This window comes from Sceloporus occidentalis, unplaced genomic scaffold (genome assembly GCF_023333645.1).
Source record: "Sceloporus occidentalis isolate IW3139 unplaced genomic scaffold, rSceOcc1.0.p SCAF_7, whole genome shotgun sequence".
NCBI classification, from domain to species: Eukaryota; Metazoa; Chordata; class Lepidosauria; order Squamata; family Phrynosomatidae; genus Sceloporus; species Sceloporus occidentalis.
In genome coordinates this window covers 95,066,962-95,094,204 of record NW_028316987.1, presented here as the reverse complement: position 1 = coordinate 95,094,204, position 27,243 = coordinate 95,066,962, and the positions used below count along the sequence as shown (strand labels likewise).

The window sequence follows — 27,243 nt, the reverse complement described above, 5'->3', positions numbered from 1 at the left end:
TTCAGTGACAATGCATTTCTGATATCACTTTATTTGCATAATTGCATGTGATAACCATTTGCGCAGTTGCCATTTCCGCTTAATTTGTGGGATGCTTTAAATGCGCTTTAATTTCTCTTTACTCAGCCCCAGTGTGTGATAACTCCATAGTTTGATTGTGTTAAGATGCAAACTCTTTGTCACTTATTCCTTTGGGACAGGGGAGGACAACCCTTCCAGAAAGCAACCCACACACATCCTGGTTTTATGACCAAAGTGGTTTCGGTGGATTGACTAAAGCCAACCATTTGAATTGAACGGTTGCCGAAGGGCTTTCACCTGAAGAGTCGGTGGGTGTTTGGGGAAAGTGCTGCGTGTCTCCTTTTAGCTCTTGTGTGTTTTTCATGGTGCACAAGTCAAGGGCGGAAGGGATGCTTTCTAAAGGAGCTGCGTCTTTACAATCGCTCCTTATCAACCCAAGCTCTCTTCTATGCTTCTTGCTCTCTCTGCCTCAGGAGGAAATTGATTTCTTTGTTGTCATCAAATGTGTTTGGCATTGCCCTGCCGCTGCTTCTCAGATTCCTCTCCGAAGGGAGCAAGGAGAAGGGGAGGAGAACAAGTTACAGTTTTTTGTGGGTTTTTCAGGCTATGTGGCCATGTTCTAGAAGAGTTTATTCCTGATGTTTCGCTGGCATCTGAAGCTGGCGCCTTCAATGCCTCTGATGTCACAGAGGCCAATTTGTGAGATAGAGGAGATACACTTCTTTCCCACTGAAGAGGAAAAGGAGGAGACCTTGTTGTGGCACAGATTACAGAATCACAGCGTTGGAAGGGGCTCCAAAGTTTACCTACACCAGTATACCTGTATATCCATATCCAATGGCTACGTCTTTGTCCACAAATGACAAAGTTCAAACTGGACTTGCCACTTCGTTTCCATACACACAGGATTCTGAATTTGAATTGACATTCTCACACCCCAATGGCATTTCTAGGTCTGTCCCTGGCTTCCACTTCACCAAAAGTATCTGAGGAAGTAGACTGAACTTCTTTCTTTAGTTAGTCTCAAAGATACTACAAGATCTCTCTCCATACTGATTCTATAGACTAACATGGCTCTATCTTACAACTATACCAGTATAGTATATCCACAGCTAAAATATCCCTGACAAGTAATCGCCCAAAGACCTAGTAACCATGTTAGTCTGGAATATCAGTCTGCAAAAGGATCTTGTAGCACCTCTTGAGACTAATTGGAAAAAAGAAGTTGGTTGTGGAAGCTTTTGTAGACTTGAGTCTACTTCCTTAGATCCTTCTGAGGAAGTATACTCAAGGCTACAAAAGCTCATGCAACCAGCTTTTTTTCTTTCAGTTACTCTCAAAGGTGTCTTGCGTACAAGTAAATGTCTTTAATTTGTTGTTGTAAGTGCTAATAAACCCATCTCCACAAATGGGTTTAAATTTATCTTTCATGAGGCTAAGTCAGTTACAACATCTTAAAGATACAAAAGTTAAAACAAGATTAGGCTGCATCTGCACTGCAGAGATAATCCAGTGTGGCACCTCTGCTGTGGTTCAATGCTGTGGAATTCTGGGATTTGTAGTTTTGTGAGACATTTAACCTTCTCCATCAGAGAGCTCCGATGTCACAACAAACTACAGTGCAGATGCAGCCTATATAATAAAAAGATATAAACCAGATTAAAACATCTGTCATTACACACGCACCCAGTAGAACAATTAACCATAATCCAGCATATTGTTTAGGTGAGACGGGGCCCATATCACATAATTGCACACTTAATATACGCACCAGACCTGAAGATAAGAAAACATAAAGGTTGGTGATACAGTCACAGGGCGGGGAACAGAGATGGTCATTTAATAGACTTGGAAGCAGTGCATTTTTCCCTTTGAAAAATATGACTTTTAATAGAGCTAATCTTGAGGCACACTCTTATTTCTTTTTTCCTTTCCTCCTTCTCTCAAAATGAAATATTAATCAGTATAATAAATCTGCCCAGCCCAGGAGCGACTGAACAGGCTTAACCAGTCGGGCTAGCTCCCAGTTTTGGGAAGGGAAATGATTATGTAGAATAGTTGCTACTACACTTGGGGGCAGGAAACACAGGAGTGTGTACGTCTCTTTTTCTTGAGGGCCACTCGTCCGTCTACTTCCCCCCCTTTTCCCTGATTCAACATGTTGGAACAAGAGGCCTTGCCCCAAAGCTATGGAGAAGCGCTCTCCACGTATTTTGCATGCTTGATCTACCGCTTTGCCACTAAGAAAGCTTTCTTTTAAAAAGTGGGGGCGTGTGACGCTTAGTTCAGGCATCTGTCCAAAAATCCCACAGGTGTAATTGGGGCCCGGCCATGTGGCGTTTGCCTGGGCTTGCAATCCTGGCAGCCGCACATGCTCGACCCGTTCGGAGCAAAGCACCAAACCACTCCCCGTCTCTTCCTCGGAAGAAGAGATGAGCTGAGCCAAAACTGGGGAAGGTGTCCTTTTTTGAGGATCTGCAGCCCAGGGGAGGCTAGGATGAAACGATGGATTTTGGCAACCTTCAGTCCGTGTCCGGGGTAAGAATCGGCTTTACTATCTTGGCCCATGATTAAACATTTAGTTTATCCAAAGTGAAGTCGAAGGCTCTCATGGCTGGCATCCATAGTTTTTTTGTGTTTTTCAGGTTATGTGGCCAAGTTCTAGAAGAATTAGGAATAAACTCTTCTAGAACATGGCCACATATCCTGAAAAACCCACAAAAAGCTATGGTTTGTTTATCTTTTATGCGGGGACTAGTTTTTGAGGACCCTCAACAGGAGATGCTTTGTAGTTACAGTGGGTCCTTGGTATCTGCTGGGGTTCAGTCTCAGGATGTGGATATCAAAATCCATGGATGCCTAAGTCCCATTGAATATAATGGTATAGTAAAATGGTGTCCTTTATCTAAAATGGCAAAATCAAGATTTGCTTTTTGGATTTTTTTTAAAAAATACAGTTGACTTTTGCAGATTTGATTATTCATGGATTTTATTGATAAGTTCTCTCTAGGAATCTCCATGAAACCTGCTGGGTGACCTTAGGCAAACCATACTCTCTCAGCCTCAGAGGATGGCCATGGCATACCCACTCTTGGGAGGTAAACCAAAGTAGTTGACAGATCTGGCATCTTACTATGTTTTGGTCCGAACTAGATAACCTTTTCTCAACCATTTTAGCCAAGAGGAACTACAGTCGGCCCTTCTTATACACGGATTTTTTATACACGGATTTAAGCATACACGGTTTGAAAATGTTCCAAAAAAGTATAAATTTACCTTGATGTTCCATTTTTTATTAGGGACACCATTTTGCTATGTCATTATACTTAATGGGACTTGAACATACATGGATTTTGTTATACACGGGGGATCTTGGAACCAAACCCCAGCGTATAACAAGGATCCACTGTATAACAATTTTCAGGTCTGCTTAAAATTGGTTATATTTACAACCCAGTAAAATGAATGCCCCTCCTCGCACCCCCCCCCCCATCATGATCTTGGGAGACCCTAAATTCCAGGAAACCCTAGTTGGGAAACACTGTTTTAGGTAATGCACCAAGTTGGATGACTCTGTTCTCGGAGACTGGCATAGCACAGGGTTGGGAAGTGCAGTAGATGAAAGCCTGGCATGACTGAATTATCTGTTCATTAAATATATGAATGAATAAGCACACACACACAAAGAGAAAACCAGCCACTCAGGCAGAGGTCTGAAGTAGAACAATTTTGTCTGACAAGCTACTTTTCAGTGTGCATCAGTTCTAAAAATTGCTGAAGGATTCCATTACAAAAGTTGGCTTCATGTATAAGTTGAGGGCAAGTTTTGGGGCCAAAATTATGGATATTGCTATGACCCATGGATAAGTTGAGATTAAAACTCAAGGACATATAGCAAAGGATCTGAAGCATGAAGTAAAGTAAAATAATGTCAAGGAATTTACAGAATCCCACCAGACATATGTAACTCTTTGTGCTTCCTCTTAAGGCTGGATGGATGAGAGAGTAGAGAGGGTCAGTGCTTCCAGGACAGATTATATTCTTGCTTTTCACCAGAGGATTGTTCCTTCTTTTAAATAAGAGTTTGGCTTAATATGCTTACATTGTCCCTGGATAAGTCGATTCAGGTTTTTTGGGTCATTTTTTGTCCTAAATTTCTAGCTTTATACATGAGTATCTGCAGTAGCTCACAGTTGAAAGGAGTTAGTTTGCTAAAGAGGAATAGAGGCCTTTTGTTTTCCCAGTTCTCTTTGTTTTCAGTATCATAATTTGGCCACTTCTCTGTACTGCCTGTCTTTGGCTCGCTCTGCTTTTGCAGTTGTCTCAGGTGAACATTTCCAGTTTGGGCAGTTGAAGTTGCATGGGATCAAGCACAAGTTGTAGTCTTTGAAATGGTGAACGCGAACGCAGAGATGCACCAAGTACAGCTGGGATGTTGACTCTCTGGTTGTGGCAGGTTGAAGTCCAGTTTCATGCATCCCAGCCAACATGACCAGTGATCAAGGAATTATAATCCAACATCTGGGTCACCTTTTTCCCCACCCCAGCAATACAATTCTGTTTCCTTGTTCACCTCCCAAAACAAGAGTATACATAGATTGCATTTTACTGTGTTGCCTGTTGCTTAAAATACAACATTTTGCCTAGGACTGCACACATATAACCAGTGTGTGTTTATCTGATCTCTAGGGATAAGTGCTGGTGAAATTCATGAGAAATGCCGAAATGCCTGGGGCATAAGGCTGCCAGTGGCTCCTGGTCACAAGGACTTGGGATTATTTCCAGTGGCTAAGACAAGTTTCATTTTGCATGGGGAAGCATGATCTGGAGAGGGTGCTGTTGCCCCAGGCCTTCATCTCTTGCTTGTGCGCTTCTCTAAGGCCTCTGGTTATCTACTGTGATGAAACCGGCTGCTAGACATGAGAGGGCTCTGGTCCAGTCCACTGCAACTCTTATGCATTTATCTGAGCAGTTTTTCAGATCTTATGGAAGACTTTGTTTCCATCCAGCCTTTGCCTTAAAATCTCCAGTGAAGGAGACGGCCCATCAGCTTCTACGTCAATCTTTTCCAATGGCAAACCGCTCCTAATTTTTGGAGGTTACTCCCAGTAGAACCTGCCCTCCCCTTTCATGTATCTTTTTACTAAGAAGCTTGACAGGTGTTGGATCTGGAACAACCAGGTTGTGTAACTTATTCTGAAATCTATTTCCACTTGAAGTAGTTCCATATAGATACAGTCACTTTTCTTTCTCCATGTGAATGTGTGAATTAGGAGTGGGCTGTTCTCTTCCAAGGCTTTGTTTGCAGAACCCAAGCCATCCCAGACTCCTTTGTTTCATCCTTCTTTTGGCAGACACACACACACACACACACACACACGTCCATCTCTCCTAGAAGCCCTGACAGTGATTCACTTTTTAAATATATTGCATTCCCTGCACTTTTTTTTGGGGGGGGGGCATTTCTGGAAGTCCATGGAACCCCCTGAAAAGAAGGTTCATCCCCAGAAGCCAGTCCATTCCTGGCATAAATGGTCCACTGCCATATGGCAAAATCTCTCTGTGTATCTGGAGGCATTTGAGACAGGAGTGACGCAAAAGTGAGGGGTCTTTGGCTGCCCAGATGTTTTGAACCTCTGTTTCCATAATCCTTTAACTTTGTGTTGGGTAGGAGCTGTAGAAAATTCTTGTGACCTTTGTGAACTTATGGTTACAAATTAGTACAGTGGACTCTTGGTATCCACTGCAGTTTGGTTCCAGGACCTTCAACGGAAAGCAAAATCTGTGGATGCTCAAATCCCATTATAGACAATGGCATAGTAAAATGAAGTCCATTATATAAAATGGCAAATCATTATGAAGAGAGATCTTGTAGCAGCTCTGACACTAATTGAAAGAAAAAAGCTGGTAGCCTGATCTTTTGTAGAATTGAATCTACTTCCTCAGATGCATGGAATGGAGAAAAGCTGGTAGCCTGAGCTTTTATAGACTTGATCTACTTCTTCAGATGCATGGAGTGGAGGGAAGCTGGTAGCCTGAGCTTTTGTTGACTTGTGTCTATTTCTTTAGACGCACGGAATCAAGATCTATTCCTGGTCCCTCCGGTCCATGCATTGAAGCAAGTAGACCCAAGTATATGAAAGCTCAGGCTACCGGCTTCTTTCTTGCAGTTAGTCCCAAATATGTGTGAGTCGACTGACATGGCTTTGGTTTGTTTTTTTTTTGGCAGGGGGTGGTATTTTCAAGCTGTGGATGGCTGAATCCATTGATCAAAAATCTGTGGGTACAGAAGGCCAGCTGTAGCCATCACTGTGTTTCTTTGTGATAATGTGCACCTTCCCTAGAAGCACATAAGTGGACGCCATCTACTCACTGGCAGTTTTTCCTCAAATTTGCTTAAAATGTTATCGCTCCTATTGTTCTATATTATCATGTAAAACCCATATTGTGTAGAATATCTGATTTTGGTTTTTAAAACTTGTTCCCTTTCTGTCTCACAACCATTATAAGCAATTTGTTCCAGATTCAAAAGTCACAGATGTTGCCACTTTTAAAAATAAAGATGGAAAGGCGAGCTGTGTATATAGATTATTTTAAGAAACGCACAGGCAGATGTGGGCTTTTCTGGTACTGTTGCTTACATTTTTGGGAAGTGTTTGAAACAGAAGGTGCACAATTCTGAACAGATGTTTTCAAAACTTTAAAAAGAAAACAGAGAGAAGGCAGTGGATATGGACAAGAGTGAAAGAGTGAAATTCCTGATGTGGTGAAAATACCCTCCATGCCCTTTAGTAGAAGACATTTGGGTGTAAATGCAGGCAGCTCTCCAAATCCACGGATTCAAGCATCCCTGGCTTGAAAATATTCAAAAAATATCTAAATTCTGAAAAGCAAATCATGATTTTGCCATTATCAACCAGGGACATTATTAGTTTTTGTGAGGTTGTTTTTATGATGTGTTAATTTTTGTGAACCGCTTTGATCACCTCGGAAAAGCGGTATAAAAATAAAACATATTATTATTATTATAATTTTACTATTCATTTTATTTAATGGGATTTGGGAGATTATCAGACTGGGATGGGATGGGGACAGGATTGCTCTCCTATCGTTAATGCAATCGTGCGAATGCCTTTAATAGACATTGTGCTTATCCTGTCATTATCCTATCACTGAAATGCAATTTTATTAACACAAACTCCTGTTAATACAAAATGACAGGACAATTCCACTTCAGTGATGGGACAATGACAGAATAAGTGTGACATCTTGTGAAAATCTTTTTGTGATCGCGCCATAAGGATGGGAAAAGGATGGGACAAGGATGGGACAAGGATGGGACAAGGATGGGACAAGGATGTCCTTTTCCAGATCTGATAATCTCCTTGGATTTTAGTATCCACTGGGGGTGGATGGGTCCTGGAACCAAACCCCAGCAGATACCAACTGTAAATTGTTATTTTTGCAATAGGTATGGCCCTCCAAGGTCTCCTGGCTGCCAAGAGTTGCCCATCCCTGCCTTAATGAACCAATCATTAATGCCTTCAAGTCCTTTCCAATTTACGGTGACCCTAAGACAAACTTATTATTATTATTATTATTATTAGGCTTTATTTATAAAGCGCTGTAAATTTATACAGCGCTGTACATACAGTCTTTTTAATTGGACGGTTCCCTGCCCTCGGGCTTACAATCTAAAAAGACACGACACAAAAGGAGAAGGGAAAGATGGTGGGGAAGGGGCCTCTCTAGTAGGATAATACATATAAAATACATAGCAATACAGGAAGTGATTCAATAAAACAGACAACAAAAGAACATCAAATAGCAAGTGACAATTATGCAATGCCTGGGAACGCTTCTCTGAACAGGATGGTCTTCAGCTCCATTTTGAAGCTGGTTAAAGAAGTGATGCCTCTTGTTCGCGGGGGAAGAAGGTTCCAGGAGTGAGGGGCAGCGAGTGAAAAGGGGCGAATCCGGGATGGGGCAGAGGAAATCCTGGGCTGTGACAGCAGGCCTTGACTACCAGAACGGAGGGCCCTGGTGGGAAGGTTAGGAGTTTCCTTGGCAAGACTTGCTCAGAGGAGGTCTGCCATTGCCTTTCCCTGAGGCTGAGAGTGTGTGACTTGCCCATGGTCACCCAGAGGGTTTCCATGGGCGAGCGGGAAATCAAACCCTGGTCTCCAGAGTCGTTGTCCAACACTCAAACCGTGTTAACTGCAGTTTATTCTAAAGAATCTTGGTTTATCTCTGACCACAATTTATTGTTACTGTGTAATTAGTTTTGCCATTCAGTTTGCTGATGTCCAGACGTCTTGAATTACGTAGCCACCAGAGAATTGTAGTTTAGTTCATGGATTCATCTTAGGTTTTAAAGTTTGATTAAGTGAAGCCAGAGCTTTGGAAAGGTTTGATGGGGTTTTTGGATAGCAATTCCTTGAATCCTCAACCAGCATGAGTGTTACTGGTAATAAAAAGACCTTTCTCACACGCTGACTAACGAATCCAGGCCAAACGGTAGTTCCTGATCTGTGCTGGAAGTGTCTTCCTACATTTTTATTTGATTTATTTATATCTTGTAGTTGATATCCCATATCCTGTTATATCGAGCGGAGGGGGCTAGCTAATATATTTCTCAGACAGTTTCCTTCATCTTGGATACCCCTATCTAGCTACCCCCCCAAAAAAACCCCCTGTCATTGAGACTTTCAGATTAGACTGCACAGAGAGCCTTGCATATTGCTGTGTAAAAAGCAGCCCACTCCTGTGTGCAAATATTTGGGCTTGGTTTGCTAATCCAACCTGGTGTCAGAAAGGGGAAGAGAGAATAGATGCCTTGCAGCCCCTCCTAAAACCACACACAAGGAAACAGAACAACGCAGAAGCATTTCCCACATCAAGGTGCCACAAATCCAACCCACAGAGGGACAGTTGGGATTTGGTACTGGAGAACTGGGATGGGATGGGACAGACCTGGGGAAAGTTAAAGGAGCGGAGTTGGACTCCCATCTTCCAGACGCCTCCAGGAAAACTTACTTCTTGATTACTGTTCCCAGAACCCCCCTTGAAAAATTACTATTTGATCTATAACTTCCAGAAACCCTCAGCCAATATGCTGAATTGGCAACTCTGGGAGCTGTAGCCCAAACCCGTGAACAACAACAACTTTACCAAGCTCTAGTTTGAAGAATACAGTGAGTCCTCCATATCCATGGAATTTTTAACCACCATCCTCAGATGGAAAATATTTTAAATATATATACATGCCAAAAAGCACACCTTGATGTTTGCCATTTTATGTAAGGCACATTTTGCTATGCCACTGTATTTAATGGGACTTGAGCATCCATGGATTTTGGTATCCACCGTGGTCCTGGAACCAAACCCCATAGGATAACAAGGGCCCCCTGTGCCTGGCAATTTGTAGCCCACCCCATTATTTGTGAAGAAAAAAGCCAAATTATTAGGATGAAAAGTAGTTTTGCAAGGAGGAACAGTCGCCGCAGTTTTTCTTCTGGTTTTGCTTTCGAAGGTGTGGCATCACCTGTTCCACTCATGGCTCTTTTGCTCTGTATAAATCTGCTTGACGTATGAGTATAATCCAAAATTGGTTAGAGAGATTCTGAAAGCAGGAAGATGGTTTTCTGTTTTCGGCTTGTGGGTGGGAACAGAGGAAGTGGTGTGGAGTGTGTTTTTGTTGACGGATCCGCCTGGCCTTTCAGATCCTAATTTGTTGCACAAGACAACTTTCTCTTCTTATTCCTGATAGCTTGAGAAGTGCTGCTATCCTTTGGTTTACATCCTTAATGTCGGGTGCTCTGCCTAGTTTATGATGTGGTTGAGAAGAGCTGTCATCATCTTCTTTATTGTGACCTATTTTGCCATGCTGAAACAGACCATGAGTAGCAACTGATGTCTATATCTTGGTCAGCCCTCCTTTTCTCCCTCTTTCCTCCCTTCTCCATTTACCTAGAAGCCTCTGCAATGGCTTATCTTTGTAAAGTTTTGTGCAATACTTAGCCATTCTTCTCAACTAACAATTTTGGAGTGCATGAACTGGTAATATCTGACACAGCTGCAATATACTATACAGGAGTGATCCTGTATTTGGAAACTACAGTCCAGAGCCTGGAAAAGTTAATGTTTTAGACGGGAGTTTTCCAAATGCCCTTGCCAGGATGGCCAGTGCAGGCTGATGGATTGTAAAATTTGGAGTCCAAGATATAAATGCTATAGTTAGTCACACTTAAAGTTGTTGTTGTTGTTGTTGTTAGCTGCCTTCAAGTTGAATTTGACTAATTACAGCGCTATAGAAATAAAGTTTAATAATAATAATAATAATAATATGTAATAATGGTGAGCCTGGGATTGAGACATCTCCAGGACTCCCTATTCTCAGTCCCTCTGCTCAGATCTTGTAGGCTCATGCCTGTGACCTCCTTCATTGAGTCTGTCCATTTGTAGTCCATGCAGTCTTCCTCTTGTTCCACTGTCTTCTACCTTTCCCAGCATTATTGTTTTTTCTAATGAGTCATGCCTTCTCATTACGTGCCCAAAGTACAACAACCTCAGTCTAATCGCCTTGGCTTCCAGGGAGAGCTCTGGCTTGATTTGTTCCAATACCCGTTGGGTTGTCTTTTTGGCTTTCCATGCTATCCTCAGCACTCTTCCCCAACACGTATCTCAAATAAGTTGGTTTTCCTCCCGTCTGATTTCTTCACTGTCCAGCTCTCACATCCATACATGGCTAACTGGGAATATAATGGCTTGGACAATTTTGGCTTTAGTGTTTAGTTGTATATCTTTACACTTGAGGATTTTGTCCAGTTCTTTCATGGCTGCCCTTCTTCCCATTCCTAGTCTGTGAGGTAGTGGTTGGCCCAAAATCAGCCAATGAGTTCTTGGCAGAGTGGGAAACTGAACCTGGGTCTTCCCAATCTGATGCTCTAACCGGGTATTTACTTGGGCTATTGTCTGGGCCCCAGTTTAACAAGTACCAGTCTGTGTACTTGTATGCCTTCATCAGCTCTGACTATGGTAAGCATATCATGGGAGGTGGTTTTGCCAAGAATTATTCAGGAGAGGTTTGCATTTGTTTTATGGCTGTTAGCTTCCCTTGAGCCTGACCCATGGAAACACTGTGGATGAGACATCTCCAGGACCCCTTGTCCTCCACTGCTCTGTTCAGGTCCTACAGATTCAGGCCTGCGGCCTTCCTGACTGAGTCTGTCCATCTGCCGTGTGGTCTTCCTCTCTTTCTGCTGCCTTCTACCTTTCCTAGCATTATTTTCTTTTCTAATAATTCATTCTGTCGCATGATGTGGCCAAAGTACAACAGCCTCAGTTTGATCATCTTGGCTTCGATGGAAATTTCAGGCTTGATCTGTTCTAGCACCCATTTGTTTGTCTTTTTGGCTGTCCATGGTGTTCCCAGCTCTCTTCTCCAGCACCACATCACAAATGATTTTATTTTGTTTCTGTTGGCTTTCTTCACAGTCCAGCTCTCACATCTGTACAGGGTGATGGGGAATACTGTGGCTAGTATGGTTCTGAGTTTGGTGTTCAGTTGTATATTTTTACTCTTTAGGATCCTGTCTAGTTCTTTCATAGTTGACCTTCCCATTCTTAGTTTTCTGATTTCTTGGCTGCAGTCTTTATTTTGATCAATGTTTGATCTAAGGCGCAGGAACTCCTACTATTTTGATTTTTTCATTGTCTTCATTGAATTTATGTATATCCTCTGTGGTCATTACTTTTGTTTTTTCAACGTTCAGCAGTAAGCCTTGCTTTGCACTTTCTTCCTTGACCTTCCTCAGTCGTTTGCAATTGCCTTCCTGTGAAGCTGAGAGTTTAACTTGCTCAAAGTGGCTCAACAAGTAGGTTTCCATGGCTGAGTGGGGATTCGAACCCTGGTTTCCCATAGTCTTGGTTCAACATTCAAATCACTATAACTTATACTTTCCAAGTAACTGGTGTGAAATTTTCCAGTTTTGGTTGTTGCAAGACCGCCTGAAATTCTGAGTTGATCATGACCACGTAAAGGACCTCACCAGTCCTAGTGGCAGAAGTCAATTTGATCCCCAATGGCTATGGAATTGGCTTGCTTACATACAGTTCAGAATATGGGTTAATATGTATATTATTTATTTATTTATTTATTTATTTATTTATTTTATTATATTAATATACTTTTTTGGACTGCGGCTCTCAGAATCCCTTAGTCAGCATGAGCACTGTAAATTGTAGTCCAAAAAGTAACTTTCCCAAACTCTGTTTTTAGAATTCATCCATTTTTAATAAGTGCCTTGACTGTCATTTGGTGTTTCGGTTGAAGAACCTCAGTGTCTGAGGTCACAGTCAAAATGTGCCCATATGTTCTCTTGACAGTAGAGGCTACTCCACCTCTTTCATCCCATCTGTCCTTTTCTTTTTTCTTTTTCTTCTGTCTTTCGTTTCTTTTTCCTTGTTGGCGTCTGTTTCAGAAATGTGAAAGGGCTGGGTGTCACTTACGTCTTTTGCTCCAAGTGTCAAGAGATGTCTTTGAAGATCAGCACCGCACCTCTTCTCCTGCCAACCTCTATAAATAGGTGGCTGCATATATGTCAGGTCTCCTTGGATTTGTTTGTGGAAGATTGCAAGGTGCAGGCAAGCCGCGACCTGGCCAGCCCCTCCTTTTCCAGAACCGACTCACTTGTTCAATCCTCACTTGCTCAATCTCTTGCGGTGGAGGGGAGGAGGGGGCATGGAGGGTAGAAGGGAATACTGGATTGCAAAACTCAAAGGGCGGATGTGACAATTTGCATTGTCTTGATGGCCTTTGGCTTATCTCCTATGTTCTTTTCTTGAGCTGTTGGCCATTTTTGTTTTCTTTTTCTTTTTCTAACAGTATATTAGCTCAGTATAGTTCAAGATTTTCTATGACATGACTTCACTCATTGATCAGAACGAATATCCAGGGGTAGCCGGGATGGCCATGTGGCAAAGTACAGTATCATCCAAAATCCACCAAGACAGTGATACTTTTATTGGGCCAACCAAAATGCAACATGTATAATGTGCATTTTGGTTGGTCCAGTAAAGGCATCACTGTCTTGTAGATTTTAGATGATACTAATCAGAATGGAGACTGCAGTCGAGAAATGAGAAGAAGACTATGATTTGGAAGGGCAGCTATGAAGTGTAAAGATATATTATTGAATACTAAAGTTCGGATCGTCTGTGCCATTGTATTTCCCATTTCTATGTAGGATTGTGAAGGCTGGACAGTAAAGAAAGCAGATGGGACAAAAATCAATTTTATTTTATATGTGGTGCTGGAGAAGAGTCCTAGGGAGGCTGCTAAAAAGACCAATAAGTGGGTCCTGGAGCAAATCAAGCATGAAATCTCCCAAGGGGCCTAGATGACTAAGTTGAGGCTGACATACTTTGGACAAATCACAAGAAGACATGACTCACTAGAAAAGACAACAATGCTTGGTAAAAGAGGAGGACCACATTACAGGTGGATAGGCTCAGTCAAGGAAGCCATCACTCTTCTGAGTCTGCAAGACCTGAGCTGGGCGGTTGGGGACAGGATGACTTGGAGGCCTCTCATTCACAGGATCGCCTTAAGTTAAAGTCAATTTGATGGCAGGTAACAAGAAAACCAACACACACACACACACACACACACACACACACACAAAATTGTATTTTAGATCTGCCTTTCCTCCCAAGGAACTTGAGGCAATATCCATGGTACTGCATCTTCCTACCGTACTTGTCCTCCATACAACCTCATAGGAACATTTGATAGTGAGGTGAGAAGACCTTCTTAGTTGCAGCTCCTAGATTCTGGAACTTCCTTCCTATTATTGAGTGGCCCAAAGTCACTCAATCAACTTCATAGCTGAGTAGGGACTTGAACCCAGATCCCTCCAGTTCTAATCCAGTACATTAACCACATTACCTCTTAGTTTGTGCAGTGACAATGCCACCATCTCACTCACTAATAGACACTGACAATCAAATTCTCAAACTGGCACAAGTTTGGAGTAGAGTGAGCCCTTGGTATCTGCTGGGGTTTGGTTCCTTTCCACCCGGTGGATATCAAAATCTGTAGATGCTCAAGTTCTGTTATATACAATTATTATTATTATTATTATTATTATTATTATTATTATTATTATTACTATTATGTATTAGAAAATGGACTCCCTCATGCAAAATGGCAAAATCAAGGTTTGTGTTTTGGAATATATATAATATATGTAATATTTTCAAGCTGTGGATAGCTGCTTTTGTTGGACTCCCAAGTCCTCGGATCTCCTAGCCACCATGGCCATGCTGGCTGAGAGATTCTGAGACAGTCCAAAAGAAGGATAGTTTTAAAAACTGGGCAAACTTGTAGTTTTTAAACAGAAGCAAAGTCTGTTTGTGCATATCACTCTTAGAACTAGGTGTTGTATAAATGTACTTGCAAGCATAACTGTTTGTGTGCCTTTTGGCTAGACACAGTGGGGAACAGGAACCTACTTCAGGTTCTTTTTTAAAACAGCATTTGACGTGGGGTGGGGTGGAGTTTGGGGATCAGTTTGTCGCAGGAGCAAGTGTCTGGTTGAAACAGTGCGTACTTGTGGTGGGTCTCTTGCAGCAAGGAAAGGAAGTGTTGTCGGTTATAGTGACTTGGCATTTCCTGGACTGGTGTTCTCTTTTACACAAGAAACATTGCTTTCTGAAAGTCATTTTCTTGTTGGGTTGCTTTCTCTTGAGTTTTCACAACTCTCTCCCCCCGGTTGATGTGGACTATTCCTAACCCATACCTCCCCAATTCTGAGCTTAGTCCTGAGCCTGTCGTCTGCATGGATGAGCTGCTCTTATTTCTGTAGCCCTCCTGCGCAGGTTGATGATGGAGTGCTTGGGTAGTTCTTCGAAGTTCTGCACCTTGCCCTGCCAGGTAATCCTTTGCAAAATTACCTTTATGCATAACATCTGCTGAAAGAACCAGATAAGAAGTCTGCTCCTCTCACTCTTGGTGTGGGGTTTAGCTCTGCTGGGATGTGAACCTCTGGGCAAGCAGGGAGTGTTGCTGTCTTGAGGTGTTGTCACAAGACGGAAGCATAGAAACGCACCAAGGAAATAAGCTTTCTATGCCTTGGATGCCTTTAATGAATGTTTGCCTTGCCTTTCTGCACTAATGTGGAGTAGTTGTTTGTATGCTGGATTAGGACTCTGGGAAACAAGGGTTTCAGTCCCTACTCAGCCATGGAAACCTACTAAGTCTGGGAAGGTCTGGAAACCACCAAACCCTCTGAGGAGCAACTTAAGGACCTGGGTATATTTAGCTTGGGGAAGAGAAGTGTAAGAGGTGACATGACAGCCATGTTTAAACATTTGAAGGGATGTCAAACTGGGGATGGAGCAAGCTTGTTTTCTGCTGCTCCAGAGACGAGGTCATGGAGCAATGGATTCAAGCTGCAGGAAAAGAAATACCAGCTCAACATTAGGAAGAACTTCCTGACAGTAAGGGCTTTTGACAGTGGAAGATGCTGCCTTGGAGAGTGATGGAGTCTTCTCCTTTGGAGGTTTTTAAACAGAGGCTGGGTGGCCATCTGTGGCAGGGAGGGCTTTGATGGTGTCTTCCTGCATGGCAGAATGGGGTTGGACTGGATTGCCTTTGGGTGTCCCTTTCAACTCCAGTAGTCTAGAATTCAGTGAGTGACCTTGGGCAAATCACCGTCTCTTGACCTAAGAGGAAGGCAATGCTAAACATCCTATGAATAAATCCGATGAGCCTGCTTGGTGTAGTGGAGTTGAGTGCTAGACGCTGAAACCAGAGTTCAAATCCTTGCTCAGCCATGGAAACCCGCTGGGTGGCCTTGGACTCACACTTTTGCTGAGTCTAAGCGAAAGGCAATGCTAAACCTCCTTTCAAAAATGCAGGCCGAGAAAATTCTCCCAACAGGATCATCCAAGATTCCATTGGATCAAGTTGAGTTGAAGGCATATCGCAACAATAATTTCTGGGCCATATATACTAAATGGTCAGATGTTTGAAAAGTTCTGTTTTTGAGGGTGGGCACTCTAACCCCCAATATCTTCCCAGTCAGGATGGCTTCTGGCTATGTTCACTGAAAGATTCTGGGAATCTGTAGTAAAAAAAATAATGTTTCCAAGTTCTGGACATGGTCCAGGGGGAACCATCACCTCTTCAGCTCCATAGGTCTGCTCTGTTTAGGGCATTGTATTAACCAAGTGGTGTGGCTGCCACGCTGCAGATTTAACCTATGTAGAATGTACTTTGCACATGTTTAGAGATATACAGCTCAGATGTTCATTTCACTATTAAGCCCAGACTCAGGTTAACGGTTTGACATCCTTCCTTCTATGAACCTGTGGAGTCCTGGGATTTTCAGTCTGGTGGAGCACTAGAGCTCTCTGTCAGAGACGTCTAAATACACCATAAAACTACAAATCCAGCATTGAAGTGGATGGAGGCATGGCAGTTAGTGGTATCAAAGTGCTGTATCTGTATTGTATGAAAAAGACCCTAATATCTGGATAACCATTATTGGATGAAGAAATCTTACCAGGTTGAATCTTGGAGCTCCTTTCTCCTGGATATCTGTTGAATATCCTGGATGTACGAATACTTTGTTAAAACATTCTGCAAAACCCCTGGTTTATGTTGCCCCATGTAGTCAGCTCTGACTGGGAGCAAGTCCCCAGGCACCTTCCGCATGCAAATCTGCCCATGAGCTCTGCATGGCCCCTCATCCGTGTCAGTGTCTTGTTTGTGACGGGAAATCTCAATTGTGTTGCCCTGGTGGCAGTGAAAGCCTCTGAAAACGAAAGGGACTTGGTGCATGTTGACAAACATCATTCTAGCTGCTCGGATAATGGAGATGCTTGTATATTTGCCGCTCGGTTTATGTCGGTGGCAAGGGAGTTGTTGGTTTGGCAGGGATTAAAACACAGAGCAAGCTGAGGTCTGCTGGAAGGACTGCATATGCTATGTGAGCCTGCATACATTTTAGGATCTTTAGGAGAAAGGCTTTTGGTTGGTGAGAAGCAGTGTGGCGTAGTGGTTTGAGTATTCAATGATGACTCCAGTGACCAGGGTTCGATTCCCAGCTCAGCCATGGAATCTATTAGGTTGACTTTGGGCAAGTTTCACTCTCTCAGCCTCAGGGGAAGGCAATGGCTAACCTCTCCTGAACAAATTCTGCAAAGACAACCCCATGAGAGGCTCACCATAGGATCACTGTAAGTCAGAAACAACTTGAAGGCACATGACAAGCACCACCACTTTCTGCTGGTCTTACCATGCTCACTATCCCCTTGCCTTTTAAAATAAATCATATCCTTATCTCTTGTTTGGATTTTAGCTGTAAATAGCAAGGGAACCTGGCTCCGTGCTACTGCCCCGTTCCCTAGTGTTTGCCAACAAAAGATTAGCCTGGAGTGTTAACTCTTGTTTTCGGCAAGCGTGTTGGTTGAAGGTCACTGGCTGCAAAGCCACAGAACGGAGGACAGCATGCCATGCCTGAAAAATGCCGTGGGGAGGGAGGACCCACCAGGTCTTTCAGCACCTGCATCCATAATTCTGGGAAAACTTATTAGCTTGGATTTCCCAGAGAGCATATACAAACGCCAAAGGATATGTCTGCTTGCTCTTCTGCTGGGCTTAGCCAGGTAGAATTAACACTGTGTCAAAGTCAAAGCTTGGGCAAGTTATTGTTTTGAACTACAGCTCCCAGAGTCCAACTAGCTGTTCTTTGAAGCTGAATGATGGACCAAAAAGGCCAAACGATTCTTGCTAATCTTTGAATTTCTATGTCCAGAGATGATAAATGTTGGACTTTGCCCTGATGTGAGTTTCCTAGAAACATCCACTTGGTCACTCTTGGGGTTGAAGAGTACTCCAGGTGATTTAATCCAGCAAGGCATATAATTAGTGACGCATAGCAGCCCAAAGCAGGGAAGCCCCCAATTCAAATGTCACCTGTGCCATGGGTTTCACGAAATCACTTTAAAGAAAGCACCGCTGTTGCCACCCTGCCATCTGCATCATAGGCTATAGTACAGCTGGCCCTCCATAGCCATGGATTCTTTATGCAAGCATCCAATTCTTGAAAATATTCAATACAAACAGTTGTCCCTCCACATTTGCAGCTTTGACTTTTGCGGCTTTAATTATTTGCAGTTTTGATGAATGTGTTCTCTCTAGTAATCTCTAGGTCCTCCACTCTGCCAGATATTGACCATAGAGTTGTGCTGGAGAACCTAGAAATGGGAACGTGCCGCCATTCAATTAAATAGGACTCCAGCATATGCAAAATTTGCCTTACACGGGGGATGGGTGGGTTCCAGAATGGATCCCTCAAGTATGGCAAGGGTGGATTGTATATTTAGCCTGGAGAAGAGACGGTGATAGCCCTTTTTAAGTATTTGAAGGGGTGTCACATTGTGGATGGAACAAGCTTGTTTTCTGCTGCTCCAGAGAATAGGATCCAGAACAATGGATGGAGCTACAGAAAAAGTGATTCCACCTCAACATTAGGAGGAACTTCCTGACAGTAAGGGCTGTTTGGCAGTGGAACAAACTCCCTCGGAGTGTAGTGGAGTCTCCTCCTTTGGAGGTCTTTAAGCAGAGACTGAATGGCCATCAGTTGAGGATGCTTTGATTGTGAATTCCTGCATGGCAGGAGTTTGGACTGGATGGCCCTTGCAGTCTCTTCCAACTCTATGGCCTGTTCCGCACGGGTGTAAAGTATGTCCCCAGTACGTACTAGGGTTAGGAAAGGTCATCCTTTACGCACGCCCCCAACCCTAGTACATCCTCTGGACATACAAAATGGTGGCGCCCATTCTCCACGGGCGCTGCCATCTTGACGTCATGGACGTGTAGCGCCCGCATGTCCCGCAACAGAAGTGATGTCACGAGTGCGCCATTGGCCACTTGTGGTGCCACTTCCAGGGTGCAAAAAGAAGCTGCTTTTTGCAGCTTCTTTTTGTTGTGTCCGGGAACCGCATGGTTTGACCGCTGCGGTTCCCGGACACAGCAACCGGCGGCGGTGGCAGACTGCCGTTTTCAGGCAGTCTGTAACGCACCCGTGATTCTATGAAAACCGCATTAAATTGCAGTGTAGATGCTGCTTTGAAGTTGTACTCAAAAAAGAAAGAAAGGAAAAGAAAGAAAGAAAATCTTGCCCAAACTCTGATTAGATACTCCTTTTCTGTTTGAGAATACACTTGTCCCTCCACATTCACTGGAGTTAGGGGCACAGGACTCCCGTGGATGTGGAAAAAACACAAGTGACAAAAACACTATGTTTTTACCTGAGGGAACACCTCTCTAGTAGTAGGTCCTCCAGTGCAACTCCGTGGTCAACATCTGCCAGAGGTTGACTGTAGAATTGCGCTGGAGGTTCTCTTTAGGAATCTCTAGGTCCTTCAGTTGTGACTTTTGATTAAAACTGACCACAGAGTTGCGCTGGAGGATCTAGATATTCCTACAGAGAATATATTTAAAAAATCAGTGAATAATCAAATCTGCAAAAGTCAAAGCTGCAAATGTGGAGGGACAAGTGTACATTTTTGTGTCTGTTGAAGAGCTGAGTTCTCTCCATCTGTCTGTCTCTGTTGTGAGAAAATATGAGAAACAGGGTATATACTTGAAAAATGCTGCCTGTCTAACTGGCACACAATGGCTGCAGAAATCACATTTCTCCCCCACCATCAATTGCAGTCTCAAATGCTTTCCAAGGGAGCTAAGCGTTTTAGAATAGCAGATATTGGACGACAATCTTATTGAGCACCAATTAGCCTTTCCCTTCCGATAACTTCCAGCCGCACACCTCTATTTCCCTGGTATCCTATGGCCAAGAGAAGGGGATCATCTTCTGCACTGTCTGACTCCTGATCAGACTGGAGAAGTATCAGAGGAAGAATGTTTCCTGGCTTCTCAGGGGCACCCAGTGAGCGGTTCACCAAATGACTGCAAGCCCTGCTGTGTTCAGTTCCCACTCACTGTCATCAGCACACCTGAAGCACACAATTTAAGCAGGGTCAGCATTTCCCAGCGCTAAATGTTTCTCTAGAGGGGGGAAACGATATGGTTGGGAGAAAACGACCTCAACCTATATCCTACAACTTTGAAATGTGTTTTTGTTCTTTTTTAAAGCTGATATTCTTGGGATGCTGCAGCCCCCATTTCCAAATCCTGCTTGTCTGGAGGTTTTTTTTTTTTGGGGGGGGTATTTCTGTAGTTATGGAGAACTTCAGAAGGAGGTACAAAGTAAGGGAGGAAAATTATTGAAGTTTAGGACGCTGCATTAAGCCACCCCCAGAAGACCTTGGATTGCTGTCCCCTGCTGAAAAAATCCCCCAAATATTTTGCCCACAAATGCCCTATTTTTGCCAGGTTTTTAGGGGAGCCCTGGTCATTTTTGCCTTCTTTTTGCCATGTTTTTAGAGGGATCTGTGGTCATGTTAAGCCCAGAAAAGACCTTATGTTTAAACAACACAAAGTGAGCAGAAGTCATTTTAAAAGGCTTCTCCTGAGCGTAAAATGTCTCAGGGGACAGATTTTTGTTGTTGTGTGCCTTCAAGCCTTTTCTAATTTATGACAACCTTAAGGCGAACCTATCTTGGGATAGGTTCCTGTGGGATTTTCTTTCAACAAGAAGAGGGAGACCGTATTCCAGGTGGATAGACTCAACCAGAAAGCCACAGCCATGAATCTGAAAAAGCTGAGAAGGGTGGTTGAAGATAAAGGGACTCAGAAGTCTCTCATTCATAGGGCCTCCATGGGTCAGAGTCCGTTTAAGGATGATGAGCAACAACAGTAGAGGTGTCAGGACCAAGCGTACCCAGCTAAGGTGACTTTTTGGCAAGTCGAAGGAGTCGGGGTCTGTAAGGCCAATGTGTTTCTGGGCTGCATCAATCGAAGTATAGTGTCTAGATCAAGGGAAGTAATAGTGCCACTTTATTCTGCTTTAGTCAGGCCCCACCTGGAATACTATGATCAGTTCTGAGCACCACAATTCAAAAAGGACATTGAGAAAGTGGAGCATCTCCAAAGGAGGCAAAATGGCAAAGGGTCTGGTGACCAAAAAGCCATATGAGGAGTTTATCCCACGAAGGAGATTGGGAGTTTATTCTGTGACTATCTTAGAAAAATCGCATAATTACGCATCACGAGTTCACATGATGTCACACAAAACCCACCATTAAAATGGTCACAAAGAAGCATTAACACACATCTTTTTACTTTTGGAATTTCAGCGACAATGGATTTTCGATATCACTCTATTTGCCCAATTGTGTGTAATAATCATTTGCACAATTATTCACCATTTTTGCTTTACTTGCGGGATGCTTTAAATGCACTTTAATCTCTCTTTAATCCCATAATTAGCCCCAGCGTGATAAAGTCTTTAGGGAGATGGGTATATTTAGCCTGGGGAAGAGATGGTTAAGAGGTGACATGATGGTCCTGTATAAGTATTTGAAGGAGGGTCATTGAGAATGGAGCTAGCTTGTTTTCTGCTGCTCCAGAGAATAGGATCCGGAACAATGGATGCAAGAGATTCCACCTCAACGTTAGGAAGAGCATCCTGACAGTAAGAGCTCTTTGACAGTAGACACTCCTTTGGAGGGTGATGGAGTTTCCTTTGGAGGTCTTTAAACAGAGGCTGAATGGCCATCTGTTGGGGATGCTTTGATTGAGAGTTCCTGCATGACAATAAATAAATAAATAAAACTTTTATTTTTATCCCGCTTTTCTGTGACGAGACAATCAAAGCGGCTCACAACACATTAAAATATCCACATTCACATCATTATTTCCCAAATTCCCCCCCTTAAAACAGGATTAAACATGTTACAATTAAAATTGGAGATTAAAATATCTATTAAAAACACAATAAAAAATATAACAAGAACAGAGCGGTGGGCTAATACATGATGTAGGGGGCAGTCATTCTGTGGCCGGGCACTTTTATTCAGGAAAGGCCTGCCGGAAGAGCTCCGTCTTGACAGCTTTCTTAAAGCTGTCTAAGCTGGCAATTTGACGGATCTTGTCCATCCGTCCGTCCATTCCATAGTTTGGGAGCAATTGCAGAGAAGGCCCTCTGGGAGGGAGCAGTTAGTCTGGTCTTTAAAGGCTGCAATAAATTCCTCCCAGAGGACCTGAGGGTGCGGGGAGGATTATATGGGAGCAGCCTGGCTGCCATATTTGCACTAGTTGAAGTTTCCAGTACAAAGGGGTCTTTTCCAACTCTAGGATTCTATGAAGGAGAAAAGTGTTGCCTCCTCACCTTTGCTCATCTGGTGTTTATGTGTTACCTTTTGATGTTATCCCCTTTCCTGAACACCTAAAGGAAAGGGGAAGCCTAAAATAGTCTGCTATCTAACAATTGTCATTGTCACCATAGGAATCCCAGGGAGGAGGGGAGAGCATGGCATTCCACTTAGGAGAGCTTTTTTAAAGGTTAGTCAAGCATGCTTCCTGTCAAAGAAGCTGCCAGCAGAGGTGCACTTTGATTCAAGGGATTCAAGGCTGGCTGTCTCTCTGTCAGCTTCTTCGAAAGAAAGCATGCTTTGTTTGCAGTTGCATCCCTTCAAGCCCATCTTGACTTACTGCCACCATAGAGCAAATCTATCACAGGGTTTTCTTGGCAATGTTTGTTCAGAGGGGGCTTGCTTTTGCCTTTCTCTGAGGCTGAGAGAGTGGGGCTTTGAACCCTGGTCTCCCAGAGTCCTAGTCCAACAGTCAAAGCACTGGACCACATTGGCTCGCTATAAGATGTTGAGTGCACCTGTACGCTTCCTGCAAGAGGATTCTTGATTTGAACCCTGATCTCTTAAGTGTCCTAGTCCAACACTCAAACCATTGGGCCACGCTTGCTCTCAGAAAGCATGCTAGTGTCCTACATTTCGATGCTGATTTGGAACAGGGAGATTCCTTTGTACAGTAATCCTGTGTCCAAAACGCAATGCAGAAATAATCCAGTTTGAGACTGCTTTAACTGCCCTGGCTCAATTCTGGGAATTGTAGTTTGTTGTGGCACTAGAGCTCTCTGATGGAGAAGGCTATATGTCTCTCAGAACTACAATTCCCAGGATTCCCTAGCACTGAGTGAGGCAAGTTAAAGCGGTCTCAAACTGGATTATTTCTGCAGTGTGTTTTGGACCATGGAAACTCAGATTACTAGACCATTTAGCAGGCTAATGAGGAAAACACCCTCTCAGCCTATTAAGTTTTTTATACACGGTCTCTGGATATAAAACATAATTGAAAGCAGCATTTCTGAATAGGTGAAGTATCCCAAAAGGTGCCTGGGAAAGGATTTGCTTGACCTGTCAGGAAAGAAATAAAGCCATTATCCCTATGGAAGGGAGGGCTGCAGCTTTGGTCCCATTGCAGAAAAGACCTTGTTTAGCCAGGGGGAGATCCTAGAGCAGGTCAAGCCTGAATTCCCACCCTGAAGATGGAGAAAGGTTGTTTTCTGCAGCTCCAGAGACTAGGATACAGAACAATGAATTCAAACTACAGGAAAAGAGATTCCGCCTAAATATTAGGAAGATTTTCCTGACAGTAAGAGCTGTTCAGCAATGGGAGGGTGATGGTATCCCTTAGAGATTTGTACACAGAAGCTGGATGGCCACCCATCAGGAGTACTTCCATGGTGCCTTCCTGCATGGCAGAAGAGGGCTGAGTTGGATGGCTCTTGGAGTCTCTTCCAACTCTGTGATTCTCCCTAGAAGCCAAGATAGCTCAACCGAGGCTGTCATACTTTGGACACATGATGAGAAGACATGACTCATTAGAAAAGGCAGTAATGCTTGGTAAAGTAAAGGGCAGGAGCAAAAGAAGGAGACCACATTCCAGATGCATAGACTCCAATAAGGGAGTCACAGCTGCCCTGAGTCTGCTAGACCTGAGCAGGGCTGTTGAGGATAGAGTGGCTTGGAGGTCTTTTCTTCATAGGGTTGCCATACAGTTAACAACAAAAGCCCATAGAGTCTTCCAGGAGGAGTGTAACATATGGGTTGGTTCATTGGGGTGTAACCAGCATCACTAGTGTTCAGATTATGAACGTCTTGATTCAGCAACATCTGGAAGGCAAGGCCATTCCCCATCCCTGTCTTGCTGCATATTCCTAGGACCAGGCTGTTGAAGGCCTAAAAGGTCAAAGACGGCAGCTTGTGTCTAAAACATGGATGTAAACCTTTATTTTGCGCCTGCACATGAGAATGTAATTTTTTTTAAAAAATGTTATTCCTTTTGGGTGAGATTATAGGGTTTGTATTTTAGGTTTTCCATACTTTAGGGCTTTGGAGGAGGCAAAAAACCAAACCAAACAAAACCTGGAAAAAAGTGCAGCATTTGTTTTTGCTGGTGAGGAAAAATAAATAAATAAAAATATCTCACAGCAGTTGACAATTTTTGCAAAATTATAATCTGCTTTTCTCATCAAGGATGAGAGAATTTGCTGATGTTCTTTCCATCCTTGCTCTAGAAACTGAGCCAAAGAGGCTGCTGCGGGATTAGCACTTCCATGTTCCAGACTGTGTTCCCCGACCAGTTCTCTGATATCATGCGCTTCTGACCCAGTTGAAATTCCCTGACATTCAGTAAAAGCTGCCCCATCACTCCGATTTAATTTGGAAGCAGTTAGGGCATGGATCACACCAAGAAAGGATGCAGTTGCAGAGCAACCTAAATGGTAAAAAGTGCTCTTGGCTCCCATTATCAAGTCAGTTTCGAGGGGCAAAGCTCCATGTAAGAGCAAAAATAGCACTATGCGCTTGATTCCTTAGAAAGTATTCCCATCCAGCACAGGTTGGCTGCATCCACACTGGAGAAATAACCTGGTTTGGCACCGCTTTGACAGCCCTGGCTGAAGGCTATGGGATTCTGGGAAATGGAGTTTGTTGTGGGACCCAATAAAATAAAACCCTACAAAAAATTCATGGGGTCTCAAGTCGACAGGTGACCTGAAGAGAGACAGACAGACTTAAAGATATATTCTTGGGCATCACTTCTGTATGAGAAAACTTGGCACCAGAGGCGGAAAGGGAATAGGTTCCTACACTACAAGAGCAGTTCAACATGATTTAGCAAACTGGTCAAAAGTACCAATATACATATGGTCTTATGGTTTTCATTTTGATGGCCAAAACATATACTCCTATGCTTCTTGAGCATATTGAGGGTAGCTGGTGAGGCACCTTTATCCTCTTTTATGTGTGTTTTGCTGTTTACACAGGCTCAGTAAGAGATTGTGGAGGGAGCTTCTGTCCATCCTTTTGTAGATCGGTAAAATGAGTGCCCAGCATGTTGGGGGCAATTGGTTTACGCATTGTGAACTGCTTACGGAATGCTTTGTTCACTATGAAGCAGTATAGAAATGTATTTGCTATTGCTACTGCTAGTAACTTTGCCTGTTTTAGGAGAGCACACACTGCTGCAATTGGATTCTAGATCAGCTACTTAACTATTTAGCTACTTAGACTGCATTAGCACTGCAGAATTAATGCAGTTTGACACTGCTTTAACTGCCCTGGCTCACTGCTATGGAATCCTGGGATTTGTAGTTTTGTGAAATATTTAGCCTTCTCTCTCAGAGAGTTCTAGTGCCCCAACAAACTACAAATCCCAGAATTCCATAGCATTGAACCATGGCAGTTAAAGCAGTGTCAAACCGCATTAATTCTGCAGTACAGATGCAGCCAACTCTAGAGGCATTCAAGATACCCATACTGCCTGAAGCCTCGTTGCTCTAATAGCAAATGGTTGTAAAGGGTTAAAGAGAAGCCTTGGTTGGCAAGCATTTTCCAAGATTAATGCATACTGCTCAGGGATCCCTTGTGGATGAAGGATGGTTGTTGGATTTGAAAAAGAAATATAACCATAAACAGAGTTCTAGGAGAGTACCTTTGACGGAGTAGCAAGTTGCAAGTTTTCTGGAAGCTGTAATAAAGCCGGACTGTATTAAAAGTTTTGTGTATGTGTAATAGAATGCATTCAGGAGCTGTCCTAACTGACAGTGTGTAATAGCCGCAATTCCTTCCGCAAGACTGATTGGACGATTCTGTTCCGAATTTGACTCTTCCTTGAAGGTTGGAGAAATTTATGTTGGGACGATGACCAAAATTTTGCAAGGCAGAATATCCACCTAAGTTGTGCAAGCCCTCCTTTCAAAGAGGAAGGAAAAAACTATTAACAGGTTGATTTGTTGAGCAGGTATAGTCAAGGGTAAACTGAGATGGCGGCGACAACTATAGAAATGGAGGTGACAATTAGAATTAGGTTTGTACTGAATATTCAGAGGTTTCAACTTTGCAGTGAAAATGTGGAATTTTGTTAGACTGGATCCATCTCCGTCTCTCCAAATGCTCACTCAAAAGGACCAATATCCATGTTGCATATTCACATAATTTGGGATAAATTTTCCTGTTGTATGTTCTGCAGCCACAACTGCCTTCCTTCCCCAGTTGCAGCCATGGCTGATGTGACACACTTGGAGATCTAATGCAGTATGGCAAAATACGGATGAAAGGGACTACGCTCTCTAATCACTACTTTATCTGCTCTTTTCCAGAAAGACTTGGCATACCTACAGCAATGGCTGGAAGCGTTTGTCACCAATTTTGAGAAGATCATCGCTGTGCATTCACTGGAACCAAGAAGGTAAATGTTTCTCCTGCGTGGCTGGCAGTGGGCGCATCAAATGGACGCATGGGAGCTTAGGGAATGGAAGTAGCTTTCTGACACCTGAGTATGAGATGAGAGGCTTAGGAAATGAATGGAAATGGTCTGATTTCTGTTCTTGTGTGGAATAGCATATAGAGCGTATATCTTTTCTATGGCTCGCCATCTAAAGCACCAAAGTAATACAGGTCAACTCTCCCTTATCCAGAATTCTAATATCTGAAACACCCCAAAACCAAAACCATTTTTATGTGTGGCCAAGATAGTAATATCTTTGCTTTTTGATGGCTCGATATACACAGACTTTGGTGCATGCACAAAATTATTAAAAGTACCATATAAAATTGCCTCCAGGCTACATGTATAAGGCATATGTGAAATGTAAATGAATTTCTGTTTAGGCTTGGGTCCCATCTCCACAATATCTCATGATAACCATACATGCAAACACAGGAAATCTGTAATCCAAAACACTTCTGGTCCCAAGAATTTTGGACAAGGGAGATTCAATGTGTGAATAA

The 27,243-nt window shown here is 43.1% G+C and overlaps 1 protein-coding gene across 1 annotated transcript in view; it reads left to right on the top strand.

The window, feature by feature from the left end:
- Nucleotides 1-27,243, top strand: part of LOC149310141 (neurobeachin-like protein 2) — a 79,832-nt gene that overhangs the window by 31,251 nt on the left and 21,338 nt on the right. The window contains exon 2 of the mRNA XM_089534027.1: nucleotides 26,613-26,701. Within this exon, the coding sequence (XP_089390153.1) occupies nucleotides 26,613-26,701 (89 nt within the window). The remainder of the gene's footprint in view (nucleotides 1-26,612; nucleotides 26,702-27,243) is intronic.